Below are 27,185 nucleotides of genomic sequence, written 5' to 3'. Positions count from 1 at the left end.
TAGTTTTTTTTTTTCCATTTATTTTTATTTAGGAAGTGAAATTAAAACTTGTAAACTATCACTACAAATGCCAAGGTACATGAGATATCCAGAGGTACTTTTATAATTTTTTGAATTTCTCATGTTTCCTACATAATCCAACATTTAACAGGGAAACAATACAAGTGTTACAGAGTATCTATCAAACTCCCAATTCTTTAGAAGTGTCTACCTCATACAATTGAAAGATGTGAAAACAAATCAAAATGTATTTATTAGAGGTACACCATCTTTCATCTCTATAACAGTGTTATTTGATACAGCAAGGCCATCAATGACCAGACTTCAGGTGGAATCTAACATTGTAACTCAGATATCACAAAGTTTTAAAGGTTTTATTCACATACAGTCAGTAATATAGACAAATGTGCTGCAAATCAGATAAGTAGGGACAAACACTTGCAACAAACCCAAACCCAACCCAACTTTTGCGTATGTTTCAATTTATTCTCAAGCAGCAAAGCTTTGAATCATGGTATTTTCACCAATACACTTTAATTTGCCAAAACACAAGTCTGTATCAGAAGCAGAAGAACTTAACAGCAATTTTCAATTACAATTCCTTGCGGGGGGAGGAGGGGGGAGGAGAAGAGCATCAATTTTAGATATTACCTTCATGGATATCTAAAAAAATGACCACCAAGTATAGATTCACTAAATTTATTTTAAAAATCATAAAACATTTCTTACAAAAGAGCATTACATTCTGCACACTGCTCTGAATGGATGCCAGAAACATGGACTACTAATATTCTCCCCCTTCAAAAAAATAAAAATACAGTGTACATAAAGCAGGGTGTTCACAATAGTTACAGAAAAACATTACAGATTACCACCAACTAACAAAAATAAAAACCACTCTCTCTGCTGCTGTTTCAAAATTCCAATGTTAGTCTCGCGCAACACCCTGTTTCCCCCCCAAATATTTGTAAGGAACTAAAACATTACATCTGGTGGACAGCAAAGCTTTCACTACACCTCAAATGCAGAACACCTATGAAGCAGAGGAATGTTGGCTTTTTAAACAGAAGCAGATAAAAAAAAAAAGATGCAGGACTCCTTCAGTTCTTCACTAGTCTTAGAAAAACTTTCCAGAATACTGCTTCACACTATAAAAAAGAAAAAATATCTTGCATTAGAATCCTTCAACATCTGCATACTGCTTCACACTATAAAAGAAAAAGAAAAAAAAGCATGTATTAGAATGGTTGAACATACATTTTGCATCAATATTTACACACATTTTTTAAAAAAACTCAAAAATACAAGTTCTCAAAACACTTGCATATTTTTAAAGACTAAGGGTTTAATTCACATTTAAGCATTAATACTCTGAAGTTCAACATTCAAATCTATTATTACAAAATATTTACTAGTTAGCCAACATGTTAATACAGAAAAATTAAGCAAATTAAATCTAAAGCTGTTAATATTTGGCAGAAAAGACAAGGTAATGCCAGTAAGGTGTGAAATGCTGCATTAACAGCACCAATCGTTTTCAACTTGTCCTGTAGAGGGATGGCCTGTGCCATATGGCAGACTGCGATTTGTTGTCGATTTAGTTATCTAAAAACAACAAAATCACTAGTCTTCCACACAGAACTAGACCAACATCCACTGAAATCTTCTATATTTTCTACAGGCTCTATATAATTTATTAGAAGTAGTTTTTGCAGCAGTTTTCACCAGAGAAATGAGAGGACTGCTTGGTTAAGGCGTCTTCCAGCAAGATTAGTTTTGAGGGCGTCTTCATTTTAGTAAGAATGGAGAACAAAAGAGAATAAAAGGCAAAACTACCAAGTGTAGAAGTCAGGTCCTTATATAGATATTTTTAAAACCCTGCCTTCTAAAAGCTACATCATATAAATAGAGAAGAAGAGCTTTAGAATTTAGTGGGAGTGCAACATTAAAACTTTAACTTGCCTGTTCTGCAGTAAATACTGTGCATTCTGTATCTGATCCTGTGTGCCTGTAATAGTTATTATCCGGTCTTCTGAGCCTTCTAAAGGTTCATCAATTTTGATTGAAGCCCCTGATTCATGACGTATTTGTTTGATCCTCTGACCTCCTTTCCCAATAATAGATCCAGCCAACTAGAAAAAAAAAAGCCAGTCATTTACATTTTAATATAAAATTTCTCTGTAAAAGCAGTTACAGAATTCAAGGTGTTACTCTCAGTAGTTTCTATGATTTTTTAGAGTGCCAATGGAAATTGCTCCCTTGTGGCCACCATTTGTTCACAGTATTTTTGAGAAATAGTCAAATTGACTAAGCAAAAAAATCAAGCTGACTAGTCTATTCTGATTGCTCAAGATCAGTAAAATACTAAGTTTTACTATTAGTTATTTTTGTAAAATGAAGCAACAAAATGAACTTCAAATAATCGAAGAGTGGCAGTTTGGAAAAATATATACAGCATAGAAAGAAAAAGGGTGAGCATCTGAAATATTTCTGGTTCATTTGTACAATCTGGACAAGATGTTTTAGAGAGCTATTACAAAAAGAATAAAATACTTACATCTTTGGGAATCGTTACTTGTGTTGTGATGATGGGTCCACCGAGATCACCGTATGATCCACGACCCCCTGCATAAGAATAGTCTGATTTAAACGTATGCATCAAGTCCTTATAATACTAAGCAGTAAACTATGCGTAAAATGTATAAATATAAACTTACCATATCCAGACCCACCCTCAAACTATAGGAAAAAAGAAAAAGGTTTAGTGTTCTTATTTAATGAATCAAACATTTAGACAAGAAACGTTTGTAGCAAATGTACTTAACACTCATTAAAGGCGCTGATTTGTTAACTCTGTGTATATCCACACAGCAAAGAGAAACCTGTGGCTGGCCCATGCCAGATGACTCAGGCTCAGGCTGTGCGGCTGTTTCATTGTTCTGTAGACTTCCGGGCTTGGGCTGGAGCCTAGAAGTCTATAGAACAATAAAATAGCCCCACAGCACAAGCCTGAGTCAGCTGGCCTAGGCCAGCTGTGATTTTTTGGGAAGACATACCATCTGAAGACTAACCCCATTTTGGGCAAAGAAAAACACCACAGTGCCATAAAAGCATATGCAGAAAGAAAACGACTGCTCTGCACAATCTTTCCAGCCTATGTACCTCAGCTCTATTCTGGAAGAAACATCTGGGACTGAGATTGCAATGACACCAAGGATCTGGATATGTATGTTAACAAAAGAATGTGAATTAATAATGTTATTTAGATATGATACAAATGGACATCTCACAATAGTGACTTACTGATCCAAGATCAGAATTTATGACTCAGAAGTGAAAAGCCCAGCATTTCAAAGCCACTTAAACTACTTGGTATGACGACAGCTCTTGTGCTCTACAACGTTTTTCTGAGCCCAAATATGTGACTTTTATTGAATCTGCAGATTGTATCAGCCCTCCTCTCACTCTGCCTAGGTCTAGGCCAATAGTTCTCATCCTGCAGCCTGCTTGCAGCCCAATCAGCACATAGCTGTAACTCATGTGAGCCCATATAACCCATAGAGAACTGCATAGGAGAACCACTGGTCTAGGCAAAAATTAAGTGGCAACTGTAAGGCAGTGCTTTAAGAAGATTAGCCCCAATACATAGCCCCAATATAACATGCCCCCCAATAGCCACAGTGCCCCCCTCCCCTCCAATCCAGGATAGAAGAGTGCTAAAAAGAATCAGAGCACATGATCAGTGCAGAAACCTGTCACTAATTCTATGGAACTTCACTTGATGTCTACAGTGCTTCACTTCATGCACTTAGTTCTCCAATGTTCCTGATTAAACACATTTTAACTGATTCCTCTAATTTATCACTTGTAACCTCTTAACTCCTTTTTTAAAGTGCAAAAACTAACTAGATTTGGATACTTATTAAAATTCAAATTATAATTCAACAAATTAGTCAGAAATAGGGGAACATGCAGAATTGTTATTTGTTTGTAGAATTTCTAATTGAGCTGCTTCTTAAAATAATCTCGCATTTATTTACCTGCTACCTCTGGTCCTTTTTGAGAACTATGCCAAAAAGGAAACTATTTAGAACCAAGTGTTCAGTTAATCATTTGTTCCTAAGCAATGAATATGGTATAATCATGTTACTTAGCAACAGAGTTATCAATGCAGTATATTAGAACTTACAGTGGAACACAAAAAAAGAGGAGAATGAAAGCCACTGTACAGGGCTTCATTCAAAGTTATGATTTTATATTTTATCTGTACACTCAAATAGTGCAAAGACCAAGCAATGCATACCTGATAAGATGCTTATCCATAAGTGTATGTTATAACCCAATTTTAACATTTTCATAATTAAAATTTAGCATGAAAAACCAAATAGAATATTTAGCTTCTTACCAATAACTGGTTAGAGTACATTGCCTCAGCAGATCCATAGGGGGATACAAGCACAAAGAGTGCTGTTGTAGTAGAAATTTCTGCAAAGCAGCAAGTGATGTGATGGTAGAGTAATAGCACCTCATGGATCAAATGTTAGGACTAAAAAAAGGGGCAAAAGGGGAGAGTGGATCTAAAGAGGCAAGATATTGAAACAACAATAGTTAGAGGCTCTTTACCATTTTCTTCTTTGAGAAAGTTTCTGCATATTTGTACTCTGGGATATTAACTGGTAGTACAATCCCCAAGAGAAAGCTTAGCAACTGCAGCATTTGCTCTCAAGAAATGGACAAGTGAAAGATGTCAAATGAAGAGTATACCTGCATGAATCTGTAGCCAGAGCACTAAATGGAAGGTTTCTATAACTTCATAGTACTACACAAGCCTGTCATGGGCTATACCTAAACTGAAGAATTGCCTGATGTCCTTCTCATTGTCTGAGGAGAACATCCTTAACCAGCTAAAAAGGCACTCCCTCTGAAGCAGTAATTATAGTAGATCAAATTAAAAGGAAAGAAGCTCACTCACCAATTCTGGTGGTTGTATGTCATCACAGGCGTCCACGTGACACTGCATCATCTTGCGAGAGAGAACATGGTAAAGGGAGAGAATGGGGACAAGAGAAATATATCTGAGTCCATGTCCTCAAGCAGAACTATAGCTAACGAAGTGAAGGTGTGCATGTACAAACACACACACACAGAGGATGGAGATGTGTAGGGGAATACCCTTGTGCTCCCAACCACCTTCCCCAGTATAGAGTACCGAAAAGGGAGAAGGAACCAACTGGCCACTCTGTTTCCTCTAGATTCTGGCCAGTGGCAGGGCTTTTGGAGGGGGGAGCCTGAAATGGCTCATCACTCCTTCTCTGCCCCTTTGGATGGGACAGATTTTCCTGTTAAGGATGCAACAGACAAATAGGGCACTCTGAGTTAGCTTTACCACCTATTGGCAAATGTTACCCCCCCAAGCACCAAACCCTCATGCTTTTACTTCAGATTCTTCTGCCTGATGAACCCTCATTTCAATAGTGAGTGCAGAATAATGAAGAGTGGGAAGCGAAGGCTCTCTCTCCTTTTTGCAAGAGCGGTAACTGTACTTCCTCCTTATTTTAGTATCCCTACTAATGGGGACAAGCTGTGTGAGGTAATATTTTATTGGGCCAGCTTCTGTTGGTGAAAGAGACAAGCTTTCCATCTTACACAGAGTTCTTCAGGACCTGCTAGTTCACCATCAAAAGGTGGTCGAGTTAAAGATATTATCTCACCCACCTTGTCTCTCCATTATTCTGGACCAACATGGCTACAACACTGCAAACAATGGAAGATACCCATCCTCAGAACTGTTTCACTTTTGCTGAAGGTGCAACCTACTCTCCCTTCTCCCAACTTATGGACTATGTTCCTGACCTTGAGATTCACATAAAATCATCTATGGTCAAAAGATTCAGTTATCTCCGAGTTGTGTTTTACACACAAGTTCTGCTTATGGCTCCACAGCTAAGTCTGAGTACTTAAAGTAGGGCTAATACCACTGTGTTACATCCTTACAGCACATCCTTCCTGAAATTACAGCACTCTTGGGGCACAGAATAAACTTCCTAAAATGCTGGAAATAAACCCGTTAGTTAGTTTGAGTTAATGGGTTCTCTAAGATGTCCAGTACTCAAGAGTTACATCACATATGTTCCCAAGTGATCTTAACTGAACATACAGACCCATCAACAGTTACAAATAACTGAAGTCTCATATACTGGTTACATTTAAAAAAAATTTTTTTTAATGGAATAATAATACATTTTTGCCATTATTTTTCAACTTGAAAAGTTTCTCCTTCAGCAAAGCCTCACCAATAATTTTCCACATGCAACTTGTCTTTGCCCTAAAACACAGGGTAAAGAGTAAACACCTGTAGCATGGAATGAATATCCAGAGAGTGGCTACACTAATGTTTAACATGTTACAACTTGACTTAGTTGGCAATTAACTCACTCAAGGTTAAATAAAAAATCTGGTGTAGATAAGATCCATTGAAAGTGAAGCTGCAATCAACAAAATGACATTTGAAAATGACCCCCACCATTCCCCATGGAATTGGCGGCACCCTACAATGGCTGTCAGGGGCCATCATCTTCCCCTAGGGCAGCTTGACTTCATCCACACTAGGAGCAATGGAAGGCTGTGACCATTCTGAAAATGGGCACTTACTCACTGAAAGCAATAGAAGATGGCAGTCATTTTGTCATTTGCTATTCCACCTTTATGAAAATCTCTGTAGTAGATTTAGAGTAACATTTATCGAGCTCTGCTGAAGGAGAAAGGTTCAATAATGGGGGGTGAGGGGAGAGAAAAGCAACCTGTTGTACCAGGTCTACTCATCAGCAATGGCAGGTGGACATTTGGGGGAGGTCTCAAAGAAAATTTGAGGTACTGGAGGGAGGAGGTAACTGGTGTTCATGTATGGAGGTAGGAGAAAATTACGGGATATACACAGGGAAATGTGGAGATCAGGAGTTGCGGTATCTGACCAATACACACAGGCTGCTTTGCGTTCATCTAGACGAATGCAAAGTAGACCAATCATGATAGTGAATATTGCTTTAAAAAACATTTCACATATCTTATCTTCAAATGATAAGAAATATCACATGGTAATAAAATTGTCAAACTGGAGTTAAGCTTTGAGTACAAATCAATAATGTAACAGAACCAATAACTTAAAAAAAAAAATCCAAACGTGTTATACTATGCAGCAAAAGCATCCCAAAATAACCTTAATTCCATCCTGTAGTGATACCATTCAACCACAATAAATATATTACTGTGTGTTTGCAGTCCCAGATTCAATTAAACTGATTTTTGAATGTTCAGGGATGCTTCCCCCCCCTCTTCTCCTGCTGTCACTGAAGGACAGAATGGTATTCAGTAAGGCCTGGAAAAGCAGTTAAGGTTAACAAATGTGGATTTCTTTTGAGTTTAACTGTGAATTTCCTGGATTTGTAACATTTGGATTTGGGATAATTACAACACCTTTGTGATGCTTTCACCATTATGATAACGATATGTACTCAACTTTAACTACCGTTTAATAGAGTTTTTATTTGGAAATATACACTTATGGAAAAAAACTGAATCTGTGTTTAGAGATTAGCTATTAGGAAACTGGTACTTTTATCAAAATGCTAGAAATGTTCTCTTCCCCGCCACCTGCGTTTGTGGAAATCTGCACACTGCCCATTTTAGGAACCCCCGCCCCCCTTCTTCCTATTATAGATAAATTACACCATGTTAAATATAATGAAATAAATCTTCTCTTTTCCTTTCTTTGATATGTCTCCTAAGAGAGATTTAAAGAATAAGGAAAATAAAGAAAACTACATGTTATCAGCACTTTTATGTCTACTACAAGGCCAGCTGCAAGGAAGTAATGTCTTTTTAACCAATCCCTTTCCATTCCTCTCATGTAGCTACTGTCCAAGTTGCCACTCTACTGGTACCTCTAGGTTTGTTTGAATTATCCCAGTAAATTTAGTAGTAAAACTGCTGATTATTTTAGGATTTTATTTATTTATTTATAGCACAATTATTCTGTGGAACTCATTGCTATAAATCATCATCAAGGCCAAAAAATTAGCAGGATTAAAGAATTACAGATTTGTATGAACAAGAGTAATAGTAAACATATTAAAAAACCAAAAGCACCATTCCCCCCACCCTCATAAATCCTTATGTTTTAGGGCTTAAAACCGGCCTCTAACTACCGGGGACAGAAGGAAACTTTCCCTGGGGCAGGTTATCCCCTAATTGCAGTGTTTCTTGCAGCACCTTCCTTGCTGGCAAGAGGCTAGAAGACCATATGGACCACTAGCCTCATCCAATAAGGTAATTCCTATATTTCTAATAAGCTACCCATTGTGTTTATAATTATTTTAATTACAACTCTGCACTTTTTACAGCTTAAAGTGAGCAACGTGGAAGCGGAAAAAACTCATTTATTGTCCAGAAAGACAACAGCTTCAGTATTTATATCAGATTTCCTTAGAAGTTTTTTGTTTTTCTTTTAGTAAATGAATTTAATTGTGTCTAACCTTCAGTATCAACCATCCATTTGTGTAGATATTGCTAATATTTATGTATGAAACATTATGTGCTAACAGTGGTTTTTCCTTTTTATTTTTAAAAACCAGAAGTCTTTGCCTGATATTGCTTAAAGATTTAATATTACAGTGAATTTTGATCTTATTTTCTTTTGTATGTGCTTCAATCTGGTTGATAATTAACTAAATATTTTCTAAAATCCAATAAACTGTTAAGATGTACCATGACACAGCTTTTGAATGAGCAGAACAGAAATAGCAGCTAAATTATAAATCTGGAAACATGGTTCACTTTGAAACGGAGACTGACTTCTTACGTTTGTAATTCCTAGCTGTACATAATTCATGTAAGCTATTTCATAAAATTTTTTGGGGAAAATATAATTTAAATAAAAACCATTTTAGATGAGGATGTACCACCACTTTATATGTTCAAAAGCCTGTGAAAGGAGGAATTCTTGGAGCTCATTCAGGTCTTCTTATGTAATCCAGTTAAAAGCAAGTATCTCTCGATAGGCTTGAAAGTCAACTCTATTTATCTAATCTGGACTAGATTCAAATCCAATGTCTATGGTGGTTCTGTAACTAGAGATACAGGACGAATCAATCCTTTATAGCCTTCCTTGTGAAGAAATTTCTTACACAGAATGGCCTGCACAACTAGCAATATATAGTTATAGCTCTTAACTTAGAAAACAGACGTGAATATTCCAATTTAGTGGATTAAGTGAGAGGAACCAAAAAAAATTATTTTTAAAAAAGCTGCAACAACTTTTCCTTTTCAAAGCATGTTTTCCTTTTTCAGGATCTGGAAGATTCTTAACTGTCAAAGTTCATAACCGAAACTAAAAAAGTCTCAAACTAGCAAATCTATTTACCTTCAATCTGGATAGAAAATCTAATAGTTTTAAGACAAAAGAGCTGGGACCAGTGTAGGAAATGCTCACACCAGAAGTGCTGAGCACAAGTTGGGGATAAGAGAATAATGTGACTCATGCTGGTCACTGGAAAAAAGTGGCAGAGAAAAACAAGCACTCCCATGTACTTCACTTCCATCCAGCCACATGGTATCTGAATGTTGGATCTTTTCCTGTCTTATCAGGATAATGTTGTGCTGTCTTTTGAGTCATTAGATTTATATAAACAAGATCTTACTTTCTGAAGATGGCCTTTACTCCAAAGAGAAACTGCTGAGCTTGAATTAATATGCAAAGTAGATACCATTAACTTGGGTTTGAACAGAGACTGGGAGTGGCTGGGTCATTACACATATTGAATCTATTTCCCCATGTTAAGTATCCTCACGTCTTCTTGTCAACTGTCTAAATGGGCCATCTTGATCATCACAAGTTTTTTTCTCCTGATGATAATAGCTCATCTTAATTAATTAGGGGCTTACAGTTTATATGGCAACTTCCACCTTCTCTGTATGTATATATCTTTTTACTATATGTTCCTATCTATGCATTCGGTGAAGTAGGCTGTAGCCCACGAAAGCTTATGCTCTAACATATTTGTTAGTCTCTAAGGCACCATAAGTACTCCTGTTCTCTTTACTATAAAGTCCTTCAGAGGCTATATTCATATTGGTTCAGCGGAGACTCAGACATTCTGCCAGAGAATTGTCCTTTCCTGTTAAGTGAAGGCAACTGGGAAGATCTTACACTTTATGTATCACTACTCCTACAGGCTCTGTCTCCAATCAGGAGCAGCATCTTTATATTTCACATACAACCATACTTCCCAAACACATGTACAGCTGAGGTTGCTGGGACATTACATTTTTTCTGGCCCTGAGAACAGCAAATGGATTAATTCAATCTGTTTTGAGGAAGTAGCAGTTCTAAGAAGAGTATACATGATCATAAAAGTCAATTAAGCTTGTAATATGAGGGGATGGAAAAAAGTGAACTGATAGGTTCACAGGAAGATGCATTTTCAAGTCTTGAGACTTCTGTTCTGAGAGGAACTCTTAGGTCACCAAACAACCAAAGGACACCCAATAAAAGTTGGCTTGATTGGGACAAAGTAGACTTTCTAGGTTTATTCCATGTTTGAGTCCATAATAAAGAACATTACTATGTGAAGAGAGTATTTTGAAGACATTGTGCTTTGATCAGTCATCCAAGTAAACACATCACTTTTCAGACACACAGATCAAAATATGAAAATCGGTCTTGAGAACACGAGGTTGGAGGTTGTCAAATGGAAGGCTATATCACCTGATATTTGCACATATTGATTAGTTCAGTTTCTGAAGATGCAGGATAGAGTAGAAACTCAATTATAAGTGGAAACTCTTCCCTTCAATACTTCTGAGAAATTTCTACTTCTCTGTTATATAAGGATAGTAATTTCCTGCCACAGCAGGTTGTGAAATATCGAAGAGTTGAATAAGGATGGAGTGCAACCGGATCACATAGCTTTCTTGAACTCTAACATCACAGATCAGTATGTTCAACTTTGTGTTACATGGAAAAGCTAGATAGAAGAAAAGGCATGTCTCGTCAAACTTATTGCATTCTTTCAGGTTCCAGACTGAGCCAACAGAGTAGAGAACAATACCTTAGATTAGAGTCTTACCTCAGTGATTCATCTCCCTGATGCCCAAAATGAGCTTTGATATACACTTTCCACACCCGCTCAACAAGTCTCCAGAAGAGGAAACCTGAAATTTGCTGTGACAGTGGATGACTACTGTGAATGTTTCTTTCTGAATCAAGACTGACAGCCCTGAACAGCTAGGCTATGTTAGTGTGGTTTTGTTTTAGTGAAGGGGTTCAACCTTCAATGGACATATTTTCATATCAACTAGGAGCCCTGAGTACTCCACTTGTGCACGTCTATGCAGGTTTAACAGGTAGCCACAGCCTTTGCAGCTATGATCACTTAACACTGTTGATGAATATGCACTGAAATTTTGCAAGAGGATATTTAGCTTTCTTAAAAATCAAACAGAAGATATTTCAGATATAAATTTTCTCCCAGACATAATTATAAGAAAAGAATGGCCTAAAAAAATGACAAAACTTAATGCCTAGGAGCCAAAGACTAAGCCTTTCTTCCTAATTTCCCTTGCTCCAGAGTTTTCTGCAGATATGGAGACCAGAGAACCAGGAATGGGACAGAAAAAGGAATATGCAAAAGCCTTGATAGAGGATTTGATGAAGAGTATTCAGGTTCTTCACCACAGGTGTTATGGATGTACGGTTAAACCAAAAACGTAGCAGATTCCAGTAATCTGTCACTAAGAAGCAAAGACAGCACTGTTCTGACAAGATTCCAAAATAGTCTGTCCATTTAAGTCTTTTCTTGAGTTTAAGACACTTCCAACTTCAGAGTTTCTGACATCCTGATCAAGAAGCCTTGAAACTGCCTCAAGTCATCACCACCTAATGTTGAAGTAATGTAAAGCAACACTCAAAGACCGACAGTTGATGCTCAACCTTGCCTTATAATCACTAATCCAGTGACTGGACATCTTGAATAGGTCAATTCTAATCTTAATACAAGAAAAGATGATCTAATAAGGGAAAGAATCAGTATCACAGAGTTTCTAGGAGTAGAGAGAAAATACTGCAGACTTCTCAGTGAACTCTTCAATCCTCACTCTCTAGAAAAGATCTTAACTTTTGTTGGGGTAGACAAACTAGGAATCTCTCAATGGACTTCTCTTGTCCCCTAGAGTTCACCAGGCTCCTTGTGATCATGAAACAAATGGGCTGTATTGACAGAATCTGACAAATGGCGAAGGACGAGAAGTTCATGGAAAACGGCTGTGAGAGCACACACTTAGTAGTAAAATTCAAAATCTCTGGTAAAAGTCTAATTTTTCCTAATATAAACAAGGGTCTAGGCCAGGGGTTCTCACAACACATTTTTGGTGGCCTCTGACTCTGACAATTTTTTTGGTGGCCCCTGACTGACAATTTTTCCTAAAACACTTAATTAACTTTAGGAAACAAAACAAAAAAACAAGTATGCACATATACATGTCCAAATCATTATAATTTATCTATGTAGGGTTTTTCGTTGCAGACGCAATAATACAAATACTGTACAGTTATCTCTATTCTTTACTGGATCAAAAGAGAACAGAAACATAAATAAGGTGCTTTGAACATTCTTGGTTTTTTTTTTTCTCGTTTCTTTTGCTTTTTTGGGTTGTTGGTTTGGGTTTTTTTTTTTAAGACTTGCTAGCTATAAGTAAGTCTGCGGTGAAAAGCGGTATTTGTATGTTTGTATGCATCACTTTTGACTGCAGGCTTACTCAGCCCCAGCAAGCCTGGGGACAAATTAAGCCCTGGATGGGTAGGTGGGTTCAGAGGCAGCGGAGGCCAGGGGTGTTGGGGCAGGCAGTGGGGGCCAGAGGTGATAGGGAAGGTGGGGGTAAGCTTGGGGACAGAGCCCGCCACCACACAGCCAAGGAAGGGAGCCCAAAGCCCCATGTCCAGGGGACAAAGCCCGAAGCCGTATGGTGGGAGCCTGCTATCCACCACCCCAGGCTGAAGCATAACCCTACCACTCCTGGGAAGGTGGAGAACTCACTAACTGCCTGCTCCTCCAGCTTGTCTCTCCCCAGAAGGAGGTGGGGCGGCTTTGCCTCCCGCTCCCTCAAACCACTGCCCAGGAGCCTGTGGCTGCAAGAAAAGCTGCTGTTGGCCATATTTGAGAAACGTTGATCTAGATGTTTGTGGGTACATTTAGAGACAGAAGATATGGAAAAGCCATCATGAAACATCAAATTTATAAATTCTGATTGGAGTATATATTGAGTTGAAATCCAGGTACCTCTGGAATTTACCTGAGCTCTCAATCCAGAGGAAAAAAGAATTAAGTGAAGAACATGAGTGATAAGATATTCAAGATAACTTGGGGCAGGTGACAATCTGCAGAAAAGTGGCAACTGACAACTGAGACTTGAACTGGGGGCCAAATGGGCAGTACCTGCAGCAGGACCCAACAACACTAGAATGGAAAGCAGCAAGCCATCTGAATGCTCATATCTGGCTTGCCTTTTAACTTAAAAATCATTCTTGGACCAATGGCATCTCTCAGACGATGGCCCCAAACTTAAGTCAGAGTAGCACTCCATCACTTTTTTCTGAAGCCGTGATGAATAAGTCCCAGAAGCTTCAGAATACATGAAACCACAAAGATCCAATAGCTTTAAATCTTAACATTTTTGATACTTTTCTGAGAAGCACTTTTAGGCAAGATGTGCACTGCACAATGGGGGCAGTAGAGCTTCTCCTGCGGACATAGCCACCACTATTCGTTTATGTGGGTTTATTATACTGACAAGTCTGCATAGTGGCTACATGAGTGATCTTGCAACTGTACTGCTGTAAGCTTGCTAGTGTAGACGTGGTCTAACAGTGTCACAGCTATCTACAAGATCTAACAAAGTTTAGCACATATTCTATAAAGAATAGGAGTACTTGCGGCACCTTAGAAACTAACTAATTTATTTGAGCATAAGCTTTCGTGAGCTACAGCATTTGATGCATCCGATGAAGCGAGCTGTAGCTCACGAAAGCTTATGCTCAAATAAATTTGTTAGTTTCTAAGATGCCACAAATACTCCTTTTCTTTTTGCGAATACAGACTAACACGGCTGCTACTCTGAAACCTGTCACATATTCTAAGGGACCATTCAAGATGAAGTGGCCTATTAGAACCCATGTGATCATAGGACAAAAAGGCGAGTTAGTGGAGACAAACTGACAGAGCACCATGGCTGATAACAGGAAAACAAGCTGACTCAGGCAGTGGCGTATGCCCCTTCTAGCTTCAGTCCTAAATGTCCCTTTCCATGAGGGAGCTGTGAAGTGTACCTTTTGCACTGTTCTGATGGGTCCCTGCTTTCTAGAACTTTGAGAAACAAAAACACATATCCTAGACCAGGTACTTGAAGAGGCAATTCTTGAAGGAGAACAAACAAGTAAGGTTTTTTTGGTCAATACATGGTAAATTACAATACAAATTAAAATCCTTACCATTCCATCATAACGGTCTCCAGGTCTGCCCCTCCGGTCATAAGACATAAGATCTCTACAATGAAAGAAAAAAACCAAAACTGGTGTATAACTTAAGTATTTTTACTTATGTAAGGTCACATTTTAGTTCAAAATTGCTAAGTCAATTTGATAATCTGCAACAAACACAGGAAGCCCAAATAGTAATCAACAAATTTTACTCTTTAGAATTATTTTGTATGTCCTTACGCAACAACTCACCCGCCACGAGGAGGCGGAGGAGGAGGAAGAGGAAGATTACGTGCTCTGCTACCACCTCTGCCACCACGACCTGGAGGAGGGGGAGGGGGTCCTCTGCGAGGGCTCATGTCATCATAATCTCGTCTTGATGGAGGCATGGGACGCCCACCACGACCAGGAGGCATTCGATCAAAGCCTCCCCTTCCACGCATTGGAAATCCTACAGGACGTCCCCTTCTATCATCAAACATCATTGTGAAGCCACCATAGTCATATGTTTCATCATAGAAATTGGGGTCATATGGCTGTGCCCGTCCTTTGATTGGAGACTAATTAAAAAGTAGAGAAAGTTCGCATTTGACTGTTAAAATTAATAGACCTCAGTATAATACATAAAAGTATAAAACAATACTTTAAACCACCAATTTAAAGAGTTTGAAAATTATCCCTGTACATTTTGATAAGTATCATGCTTGTGAAGAGTACATCTAGCAACCCTGGCATGTCCTCAGTTTATCCACAGAATAGGAACAGAAGAGGCAGAACGAGCATGAACTTTCCTATTAGGCTATGTCTACACTACCACATATGTCAGAAAAACTTTAATGTCGCTTGGGGGTGTGAATATTCCACCCCACGGAACAACATAAATTATGCCAGCGTAAGTGCTAGTGTGCACAGCATCATATCGGCGGGAGAGCTTCTCCCGCTGCTTATTGAGAATGGATTAATTATGTCAACAGAAGAAGTCTCTTCTGTTGGCATAGAGCCGCTACATGAGAGCTTTTACAGCAGCGCAGCTGCACTGCAATGCTGCGCTGCCATAACCTCTTAGGTGTAGACAATAGCCTTGATATGCTTCCTATGAAGTTCAACTCTGCTGGAGACACCACTCAAGGATCAGAGAGTAATTCAGTTTCTGTGCCCATTCTTTTCTGATTTTATTCTGTCCCGGACTCCCTTTATATCATTCAGTATACAAGAGAAAGTGAACAATGCCTTTTTTTGTAGAAATACTGCATTTTTTTTTAAAATGTAAAAAGAAAACATTTTCTAGAATTGGCCTGAAACTTATTTAACACAGGGCACCAATAGCCAAACTGTAACTTTTGGTTATAATTGCCATATGCTAGAATAGAAATGGAACCCAGAAGACTGAAGTGTCATGTCCCTATCTTGAAAACATCTAGGCACGTTATAACAAAATACTGATCTTTAAATAAGTGAATCTAAAAACATGTTACCTCTGATATAAGATCCAGGATGATCTTGATGCATTCCACAACTCTATCAGGCTTTCCACCAATAAGTACCACTCTGTCCGTGGAATGAGGACAGCACTCTTGAAAAAGTTTAATGGTGGTCTGAGTGTTCTGTTAAAAAAAGAAACATTTCAACAAAAAACCCAGCAATATTTGTGTGCGTGTGTGTATGTATATGTATATATAATAAATAAATAAATGAGATACAGTCAACTTAACCTAGGCAATTAAAATTCTTAATAGTTTCAGTAGACTTGGTTCCTGAGCTCTCCTGCAAACATCTGAAACAAATTCTACACCACATTGTGAAATGCACAAACTGAAGGAGAAAATTTTTTCCTCTCATCTTTTGGTTACAGTAACCCAAGATTAATTTTAATGATAGGATAAAAAAAGCACAGACCTGTATTTTTAAATTTTCAGCATCCTTTCAAAACCAAGTAACTCTGTAACCCCAGGATTTAACTTGTAATGTAGGTCTATTGTTGTACAGAAATAATATCAAAGATCTTCTTAGGCTGCTTATTTTGTTTTACAGTCGAAATAGTCAATATTTGACTATTTTATACAATAAAAAACTCAAGTAATTAAATTATATCAATCTGTTTTGAAGAGCTAATGATGCATCTAAATTATTAATGGTTTAAAATGAAAGACTAAATATTAAATTGATCAATTTTATCCACATATAAATTTAAAATGAGTGCACAAGAAAAATGTAATTTTTTTTGTATATAAAAACCATTACACGAATCAGAGAAGTCAGGGATTTAAAGTATTATTGGTAAAAATTTGTTACCGAGCAGCAGGGTGTGAAAAATATTAGAATCTTCTAAGCAACTATAATTTTACAATTTGTAGGACTACCTCTATCAGTACCAGGCTATTTTTCATATCCTTCCAAAAGCTACATAAATATTTACTAAGTTATTTGACCAGACACAGCCTAAATTTTTTTTTGTATTGGTATCCATGCCATTCAACACCAAATAGAATGGTTATATTGTATATTTATAAAAAACCAAAAATGTTAAGGAAGTCTTCATAGGTTTCTAAGATGTTTTTAGAAAAAAATGGTGATCCAAATTAGACTTAAATATAGTACACTTTAGTGGACAGGACGGACCAAAAGTCATAGGCTTTATCACCATCTGTCCCGGGCTCACTGTACAACTGTAGCAAATCCTACAATAAGCTATGTACAAGCAGACCCCTTTGCCAGCATGGAAATCCGATGTGAAGTCAGTTCTGAGTAAGTCACATTGCCAGTGTTAAAAATAAAGCAGTCACGGAATGCACCCCGCCATGCTGGAACCCACCTATAAATACAAAACTAGTAAATATCTTATAAAACAAATCTGGATAATGGGGAAAAATTATGATACCTCTCGGAGTTCTTTGATTTTAGCACCCTTGACGCCAATAATTCCTCCTGCCAGACTCTGGTGAATCAACAGCCTTAGCTCGCAGTCAAAGTCACTTCCTTTGTAGTGCTGGTACTGTGGTAAAAGTACATAGAAAAATTTGTACACAATGAAGATCAGCCAAATATAGCACAAATCTGTCTTGAATAAATATTTAGCATAGTGCTATTTCTATTTTTTCAGATCGTACAAAGTTCTAAAGAGATCTATAGCTGGCCAAAAACAGCTGAAATTTGTTTCTGTATTTCCTATGCTTTGACTACATAACCACTGAAGAACCATGCAGCACTGCGTGGGGTCAAGATAGCATGGTGCAACATCACAGCCGGAGCAAGTAAAATTAAGAGTTTAGGATGGAATGTTCCCAATGTCCATTTTTGCCTGATTATTGGAAGCATTTTAGTAATTGTGAAGTACCAAATTCTTGTATGTTTAACCTTAAGACAATTTTTTCTGCTGTATCAGAATGCAATTTGTGATAAACTGAATCCAAAAATTGATCTCTTAAATTATTGATTCTTATTGTCTAAGAGTTTGTAACACTTCCCTCCACTAAAAGAAGCTTAATTTACATATAAAGAATAGCACGGACAGAATTGTCATTTGATGTTTTACATTTCTGAAGATGCAAGTAGAGGAAAAAGGCATACCTCTTCTAAGGTAGGGATAATTTTCTTCAAAATTTCTCCAATTGTTTCAATATCTGCACTTATACTCAATATGCTGTCAAAGGCCGCAAGTGCCAGATAATAAAGAGAAGGTGAAAAAAAAAAGCAGAAGTAAGTTTTGCATTCATAATCATAGAACTCAAAACAACTTACTACAGAGTAGAATTTACAGTATTCCCCATTTAAAGTAAACCTGTTTACTGAATTTACAACACATGCATCTTTGTTTATGCCCAATATATACACACGATAAATTTAAGATTAGATCTTGCAGAGGCAGAGAGATCAAGAGACAGAGCAAAAGACAGAGCAAGAGAGAAAATGGGATTTTGGAAGGGCTCAGATTAAGTGGGCAAGAAACTGATGCAGAACTGAAAGTTGAAGTGAATATTCGTGTTCCCCACCACCACTAATTTAGGATACCCTCGCTATTACATCAGTAAAACTGGCACACCTTCTCATAGGAAAAGTAGGGATATGCAAGTGGTGAACATTATATTCGGAGTAAGGTTATGAGACCAGTTAGAAATTACTAATGGGGCTCTGCAAGAAAACAAATACAAAGCAAGACAAAAAAAACCCAAAAACAAACAAAAAAACCCCAAAAAACCAACCCCCCCAAATAAATAAAAAGACAACACAAATGAGAAGTGAAGGAAAGTGAACCAGAGAGTTAGCATTTCATCAGAAAAAATTATGAACAGGCAATGTTGGGGGAGCAAGGTGGGCCACAAAAAGACAGAGCGAGAGATTATTTTGAAACAATTTGATTTACAATGCAGCAAATATGCAACACTTGAAGCTGTGCTCCTTCCATTGAAATAAAATTAGTGGATTGTTTGGGTGGGCAACTCACGTAAAAGTTCAGTGACAAAAAGACTTAATGGGGAAAATAAGACAGAAAACTTGAAAAAACAATACACCGTCTATAAGGGGATACTATTTAATTATATAAAAGGCAGGTAATAAAATACATTTCTCTCTTTCTAATCAGGCAGTGAGGCATAAACTGTTGGGACATACCGCTCGGGGCCACTGCTGTCTGGGACTGAAACACTGGCATTGTACTGCATTGGTCATTGGCGTTCGTGGATGTTGGCATTGGGCATGGGCATTCAATCGGAAGTTGTCAAGTATGGCACCCGTTTGGCAACGAGCACATTTTTGGGCATAGCCAACCAGGGTTTTCACATGGGCGTTCAGGGGCGGATGGGCCAACGTCATGATGGGCAACGCAGGGGCAAGTCGATCCAGTACATGGGCAACGGAGATATATGGCCAAAAAAACAAGGAGAGGGAAAAGGGGGAAAAGCAATAAATTTTAATTTAATACAAACTATACTCATTACTCTCAATTAATGAAACAAGCTTAAGTTGTTCTGAAGACTAACACAATAACGGATTGCTACATTGACTGTGGCTTAACATTTATGGACCTTAAAATGAGTTACTTGATCTAACTATACTACTTTTTACTTTTAGCATACGATGTTTCAGTAGTAGGCTGGCTCATGAGGGTAGACACAAAACCTGTTGAGATTCAGATTACTGAAATCCTGGGCAAACTGGGAAAGTTAATATTCCAGATAATTATATATGATATCTGGATTTTTCCCCCCTTTAATAAAAGAACACTAGCTGCCAAAGAAGTCAGTTAATGTGCATATGGTTCCTGACCATTTTCAATTCTAGTTGATAATGTTTATGAATTTCCAAGCACAATTTTTACAAGGAGTTCAGTTTACGTATTTAAAATTTAAATAATCTAATGAAAAATGTAGACAAATCTGATACCAACTGTGAAAATGATACACTACCAAATATGGTGTTTAACGAAGTGTCTTTCAAGAAAGAAAAACTGCTGAAATCATAGCTGTTGTCAAGTACAGGAGGATAAACTAATGAAATTTCTTTTTAAGTGTTGCCAAGTTTTATAAACAAACATTTACGTTGAATATGTGTCTAATCACAAGAGTCAACCCACTATAAAACGTGAATAGTAGATAAATCATGATCATTTAAAATCTTCCAAGTTACAGAATAAAATGTTTGTATGCTGTTCTATACCCATATTTAAATCATGCAATCTTCTTAACATTAATGTCTTTGTGCTTCATGTGCAAGCTGTTAAAGTAAGAACAGATGGACAGTTTTAAAAAAAGGAAGTCTAAAAAATATTCATCTATCACTGGGTTAAGCCAGCCACCTGCAATGGTTTTCAGTAATACTATAATTGATTCACACATATGGGAAATGGTGCAATTAAGGGTTTTAAGCTCTGTCAATATTTCTAATTAGATTGTTAACTCACTTGAAGTGTATAATTTAGTGGAATCCTGTTAATACGCAAAGAGGTTTAATACAAACCTCCTCCCACATAACTCAATCTGGGTTTTAATTACAATATAAACTCAAAAACCTTGAGGTTATCTATTCTAACAGTCATTACAAATGGCTTGTAACTAGACTATTAAGGTCTAAAACTGATTTTCTCAATTTCTAGAAATGCATGTAATCAGGTTTAAATGCAGTGTTCTGAAAGAATCGTTAAATTAGTTCAAACTCTCAAATACTCACGTCTGTACGAAGTGCCTTAATATTTTTGCCACCTTTTCCAATCACTGCTCCAGCATTCTGAAAAAATATTCAAAAATTACACAATGCCAATGCAAAATTTATTTTTCCAAAGGGAAATAAGTTTAAAAATGACATTTATTTTTGCATCAGGTTGATTTTAGCATGCCTTTAAAGACAGTTTTCTTTAAAAGGGTTCAAATTAAATGATGGTGAAGAAACTGAGACAAGCTATGCAAACTGAAAAAAGGCTGACAGATCTGTTACTGCTCAATTAAGAAAAAGCAAAATTTTGCAATCTAATAAAATTTCCATATTAACTTTAAATTTCTGGGTTTTTCAGTCTGCATCACTACAATATCAAGATATAGTTCACCTCTGACAAGTGACATTTGGCATTATGAGGTTCCACATTTATTGTGCAGGTCAATGGCTTTTAGATTAAATCTGTTCAGTTTATAGGAAGGTTTATCATCTTAAGTGCCAGCACTATAAAACTTGACTTTTAGATTGCATAATGCTCCTTGACAACTACTTGTAATAAAGGGTCTACAGTCCAAGTGTTGCCCTTGATTACACCTATGCAACTCTACTGCCTTCTTGCAAGGTACAACCCAAGTTATGATATGAAGACAATGGAGTTGAAGTGGCTCCGCAATTTGGATTTATCCGATTTATTTACAAGCCAAAAAACAATCCAGTTCACATTCAGAATCCACCATGTTGTGAAAAGTTAAGAGCGGTAAAAAAACCTTACTTCAACTAAATAAAGTAGGTATGACTCAATACATATAGAGAGGTTTGTTGAGTAAGGTGATGCCAATTTAGAATGTCACTTTCCTGAGTAAGTCTACATTTCACATTTTTGATTAGTAGAATAAATTTGCAGCAGTCTATAATATTGGTAGATGTTCAACAATGGCAAATAAATGTATCAAACTCGGCTGTTACATTGACTGGTGTATTAAAATCACCTGCTTACTATGCTGCAGATTCTTCAAATACTATACTGAGTATGTCGAACTTGTTCTGCAACAATTTATGTAATCCATCTTCTAGAACTACCACATACAGTCAAAGAAACATAAATCCTAACAATAAAACCCCAACTACAGATTACTTTACTTCAACAAAATAGAAAACCAAGCTGTGCCCATATTTTGATGACTGCATGGCAATTTCTGAGAGAACCAAGGAATTAGCCATAGCAAGATGATCACCTTCTGTCTCAGTGTCGCAGATAAACACAGTGGGGATAAATGCTAAACTAGAGTGAACTGACATATAAAAATGTATATCCACTGAGGAGCTACCCATGTATTCTTCCACACTGCTCTTTTGCTTACTATGAGGGTGACTAACAATTGCACCGTTGAAAATAGAGTTATTAAAATTCACAGGCATAATTTCCTCCCCCATATTTAAATTGATGATCCCAACTGAACAATGTTCTCCTTACAGCCTTATTATCTGAGGTTAATTTTTAGTCCAAGCCCAGGAAATAACCTGCACTTTAACTGTTATTGCTTAACTTCCTGGTTACTGGCTTAAAATGTAAGACCTTAAAAATCACTAGGGACTAATCCCGGTAAAATTACATTAAAAAAAAAGAAAAGCAGTAGAGACTAACAAATGCCACAAGTACTCCTTTTCTTTTTGTGAATACAGACTAACACGGCTGCTACTCTGAAACCTATCATAAAAAAAAAAAATCACTTTTTATCTGCAACATCCCATCACCACATTCAATATGCCAAACAATCAAATTTCATTTGACTATTTTAAAAGATGATCTACATGGTGTTGCTATTTCTGCTACAACACTGTATGTTAGTTCTCTCAGCAGAGTGAAAAATAAAGTTTTATTTTACATTTTTGTTTATAAACCTTCAACTAGAAACTCAAGCACCAAGATTATATGCTTTGCTATGATTGCCTGCATAATTGCTACTACACACTTTAAAGAGGTAACATATTTCAAGTATATTACTTTGCTCTGAAGCAGGATGCGCAGTTCTACCATTTCATCAGTGTTGCGAGATCTTTTGAAAGCCTGTTCTTCTTCCATATCTTCTGCAGGACGTTTTCCTATAGTTTCATAGGGAAGGAATGCAAACACTCATTTAGCTTTCGCTATGCCATATTCAAAATGTGTGCACTTCGATACCAATGTTCCTGATCAAACTTTGTTTGATTAAGCGGATACCAATGTCAAATCCAAAAGCTAAATATACTGAACATTTGTAACCAAAATAATTCACAATTCCAATGCAAAAACTGTGGTAATTAACATTCTTACAGAATGGTGATCTTAATATCGCAATCATTTATAATCTATGAAGTACAGTCTAAACCAAGATGTTGGGGGTTTGTCGCTTTTATGAAATTTAGGTCTACACCATTTATTAAGATATACTTATGATGACAATAGTGCTGTTTTACAATTTCCAAAATTCTCAAAAGATTAACACAAACATATCCAAAAGGTTGAAAATAGTTTACCCCATTGCTGAGTACTACTGGAATAATTTGCAATGCAACAATTCAAATACTCTCTTTACAAGCTGGCATCAATTACTATGAAAGCTGAATTACTGCTGCTGTTTTGAATTTTGCCACTGATCAGAAGATCCTGAGTAAGCAATGCATACTATCTGTAGTTCTTTTGTGCAAAATACTAAGTAAATAAAAGCTGCAATAATGACGCCGACTAGTACTTGCTTCTATTGACCAGAAATACGAGCTAAATAATGGATAGATAAAACAATTTTTAAATCCTTAGTTTTTATACTTATTTGATTAGCATCTGTATATACACATACACACATGCTAAACAAGAACACGCAGTAATGCACTGACAAGATAGCCAAACTCATAGCACTGAATCAAAATTCAAAATGTAACGTTATTTGACCATTAAGAAATTTTCAGAAGTGTCACAGTCAATGCATAAGAGGTACTGCGACCTACTGTCTTGAAAACATTCAGTACATCTGAGTTATTGAATTTGTGAATGCAATTAGTATTTTAACAATTTAAGCCTTCTAAAGTATTTAAAAGCATATAGCCTTTATAGAAATGTTTAAAATTGTCTCAAGGCTAAACATACAAGAATTTGGTACTCACAATTACTAAAATGCTTCCAATAATCAAGCAAAAATGGACATTGGGAACATTCCTTCCTAAACTGTTCATTTTACTCGCTATATATACTTGCATATAGCTTTTATAGAACTTACCATTTGTCTCTGTGTTGGTAAAGGTCTCCTCTTGCTGCTCGGTCTCCATCACTACCTTTTATTTTTAGACTAGTAAATGGAACCTGTCAAAGAATAAAAAGGCTAGCACAAGTACTCTTTATAGAAAAAATCAAACTGTGCATCTTGCTAAAAAGAATCAAAGAGACAACTGCTTCTAGAACTTACGATTATATATCCTTGCTGAGCAAAACTGAAGTGTTCTGGGCGGGATCAAAACCAACAGCCTATTGCTTCAATAGCCTATGAAAACCAACATACATTAATTTTAGTCTTGTTCATTTACAGTTACACAGTCTAGAAAAAGAGTACATTGAAGCTGACGCATTGACCTTTCCACTGTAAACGCTATTATACAGTTTTTCTTTAGAACTCAGACAGCATGAGGCCTTAACATAAAAATGCCAATAACTGATTTTTCCCACTTCCAGTCAATATGTAGTTACTGAAATATTGTTTTGCATTTGTTCATAATTTTCAGATTACGTTTAGCAACATTTCAGTATTCACCTTTCACTCAACAAATGGGAACTTCAAATTCTAAAATTAAATGAGACAAATCAATCCTTATTACACACAGCACACTAACACTTTAGACTTATGCACATTTTATTTTGAGGGGTTTCCACGGTCTATCTGTAAACAGGAGAGACTACTCAAGTTAAAGCACAATTACAAAAGCCAGTAACAATTTATTAGCCACATCAACTTGTTTTTAATAGGGCTTTTAACTCCAATATCAGCTGTGAGTCTTTAGAATGATAAAAGATCTACCTGTAAGTTTAGGAAAACTTTACTAAAAGCACTGCACAAGCATATTTTACACTCATGTATACACATACAACTGCTATCACACATTAAAAGCAGTAAAATATATTCAAGTGTAAACTATACATTTGCCTGCTTGCGTAAGAATGTTCAGAAATTGCATTGTCTGAAATCCTATTAAGTATAGATTTGCGCAGTATTCTTTAAGTAACATTTCAACAACTAAATACATCAAAAAATAGGTTTCCTAGGCTAACAAAAACTCCATGCTGGTTTAGAATTCTTGGTATTCTCTACCTGAAGTTTGACTTAATACTGTTGATTAATTCAGGATATTTAACAGGTTTATGCAGACAAATGGGCAATATCCATAGTATTGTTATAAATCACTGCATTATTCTAGAAAAAAAATATTTGGGGAGCGCCCAAACTAGCCTTTGTAAATGTATTAACTCTCTGTTAACTAACTATTAACTCGGGGATAAAAAAAAGATTAGTGCAAACATATTTTCAAGTCTATATTTCTGCCACAATTGAGGAAAAAAGTGAACTCCAAAAAGTTCAAATCGATTGTGAATATATGGCCTGGGGATGTAACCGTGACATTTCCGAGCCGTATTTCCATTGCTGCTAACGCCATCAGGACATTGGCATTGGCATGCTCCATATTTACTGAGCTGCTTACAGGCGGCTCGAATGCTCCCAAGCGGGACTGGTGTGTGACTAATTCACGCTGGCTATAGTGCTAGGCTAGAAAGTGCCAGTCCAAAAGCATGACACGAATAACGTAGCAGCAAGCCATAAATACTGTACAAGAACCGATACTCAATAGGGCAGTGGAGGGGAGATTACAGTGCCTACAACTTGCCCTGTGCTGGTGTAACCCTTTTGCGCATCGGGACGGGAGGAGCTTAGCCGAGATTGGCCACAACAGCCGCACCGCGCGATGAGAAGTGGGGCAGGGTGGGCCGCCACCCCAACCCACTCGCCCAACAAGCGGGATACTCGCTGTCTGAGAAGCGAGCAGCCGCGCCTCCGGACTCGGCCGCTCCCGGTGTCAGATCTGATAGAGCTGTCCCGCTCCCGGAGGGGGGGGGGGAGAGAGGGAGAAAGAAGCCGACTGGCCGAGTTATATAATCTCTTCTCCCCCCGAGATGACTCCGGAGCTTCTCTCTTTCCCGGCGGCAGGTCAGGGAAAAGAAATGGCGGCCGCTGTAATGGCGCCTACGCGCTGCTAGGCGGAGCCGGGAGCGGAAAAGCCACCACCACGCGGTCACACCAAGGCCTACCCCTTGGCTGCCCGGGCGGACACAAAAGAGGCGCCTAAGAGCCCTCGCACCATGGCCTGCCCGGGCGGATAAAGGCCTCCCAACAAGAAAGGAGCCCCCCCCGCCGCCGCCGCCATGATCGCCCTGCGGGATCCGAGACCCAACCCGGATCCCGCAAAAATCGACACAGGCCCCGCACGGGCCACCACGCACGCTAGACACCTCTCCCCGATTACGCGCCATGATCCCCCAACAGCCAGTCCCCCACACCGAGTTAGCAAAACAAGCCCGCAGAGATCACCCCGCCCCCAACCCGCCAGGTCCGACTGCGGGAGGGAAGGGGGGAGAGACTCGGCGTATGCGAGAACCGACCGGGGGGGGGGGCTACAATCCCTCAGGGCACGGATCTGCTCAACCCACTCCCGCAAAGGGGGAAGACGTCTGCCCTCGGGCAAAGGAGGCAGTGCCCTGGTGAGCGAAGAGAGCTGGCAGCGTGACAGTGCAGGCTGATGCACAGTTACAACCAGGCCGCCCGCCTCACTGTGTCTCGAGACGGATTGGCGCAAACGGGGCCCGACTTCATTTACAGCGGGAGGAGGAATCCCACGCGCTGCATCGTCCCCCTTTCTCCTCAGGGCCGGCCTCTCCAGGCTACGTCTTACCGCGCTGCGCGCTCTCTCGTCCCAAGCAGCGACGCACCAGTCGCCTGCCCCACCGACTCGAGTGCGAGAAAGAAAGGGGTGTGGGAACGAACAGCGCGCACACACACAGCACTTTCAGCCCATTGGCTCAGCCTACAACCCAAGATGGCACGCCACAGCTCTATTGGCTAATAGAGCTGCCCATCACGCCTCAGGCGGTTCCCATTTAGCCCCGCCCTCCGTGGTAGCTACGCAAATCTATTTGGGCCCGAAAACCGTAAGAAAGGTGCCGGGCTTTATTCTCCGGTCGCTCTGCATCGCACTGGCATGTCGGACACCCTTTACCTGACAGGCAGGAGTCACGATAAAAGCTACGACAGCAACAAGAACCAGCGGGCGGTGTAAGGGAAGCAAGAGCGACCTCCGTCGTGTGGCGAGAAAATGGCGTTTGTGAAAACTCCGCCTCCCTCGTCCGTCTCCGAGATGGGCGAAATTCTCGCGAGGTTCAAAGTCGCGCGCGCTTAGCCGGGCAGTTCCCGGCTGTAAACGATCGTTAGATTTTAGG

General features: G+C 38.4%; 1 protein-coding gene across 3 annotated transcripts; it reads right to left on the bottom strand.

Moving 5' to 3' along the window:
• Positions 1-230: 230 nt before the first annotated feature.
• HNRNPK (heterogeneous nuclear ribonucleoprotein K) lies at positions 231-27,098 on the bottom strand. Of its 3 annotated transcripts, none has more exons than XM_084627861.1 (16): positions 26,966-27,098; positions 24,112-24,186; positions 23,926-24,008; positions 22,677-22,774; positions 20,690-20,746; positions 19,136-19,179; positions 18,095-18,167; positions 17,406-17,519; positions 16,003-16,131; positions 14,780-15,087; positions 14,540-14,594; positions 4,973-5,023; positions 2,718-2,739; positions 2,558-2,640; positions 1,963-2,132; positions 231-1,148 (listed from the first exon to the last, which is right to left on the bottom strand). In XM_084627861.1, exons 3-16 carry the CDS (start codon positions 23,972-23,974, stop codon positions 1,118-1,120), a joined length of 1,284 nt encoding a protein of 427 aa, XP_084483987.1. In that variant the 5' UTR covers positions 23,975-24,008; positions 24,112-24,186; positions 26,966-27,098; the 3' UTR covers positions 231-1,117. The 3 variants fall into 3 exon arrangements, with proteins under 3 accessions (XP_084483987.1, XP_084483985.1, XP_084483986.1); XM_084627859.1 differs by having other exon boundaries at positions 231-1,208; positions 26,966-27,097; XM_084627860.1 differs by lacking the exon at positions 26,966-27,098 and adding an exon at positions 26,642-26,742 and having other exon boundaries at positions 231-1,208.
• Between the last annotated feature and the right edge of the window lie 87 nt (positions 27,099-27,185).

Source organism: Lepidochelys olivacea (genome assembly GCF_965140295.1).
Source record: "Lepidochelys olivacea isolate rLepOli2 genome assembly, chromosome: 5".
Lineage (NCBI taxonomy): Eukaryota > Metazoa > Chordata > Testudines > Cheloniidae > Lepidochelys > Lepidochelys olivacea.
This window is presented reverse-complemented; position numbering and strand designations above follow the sequence as displayed.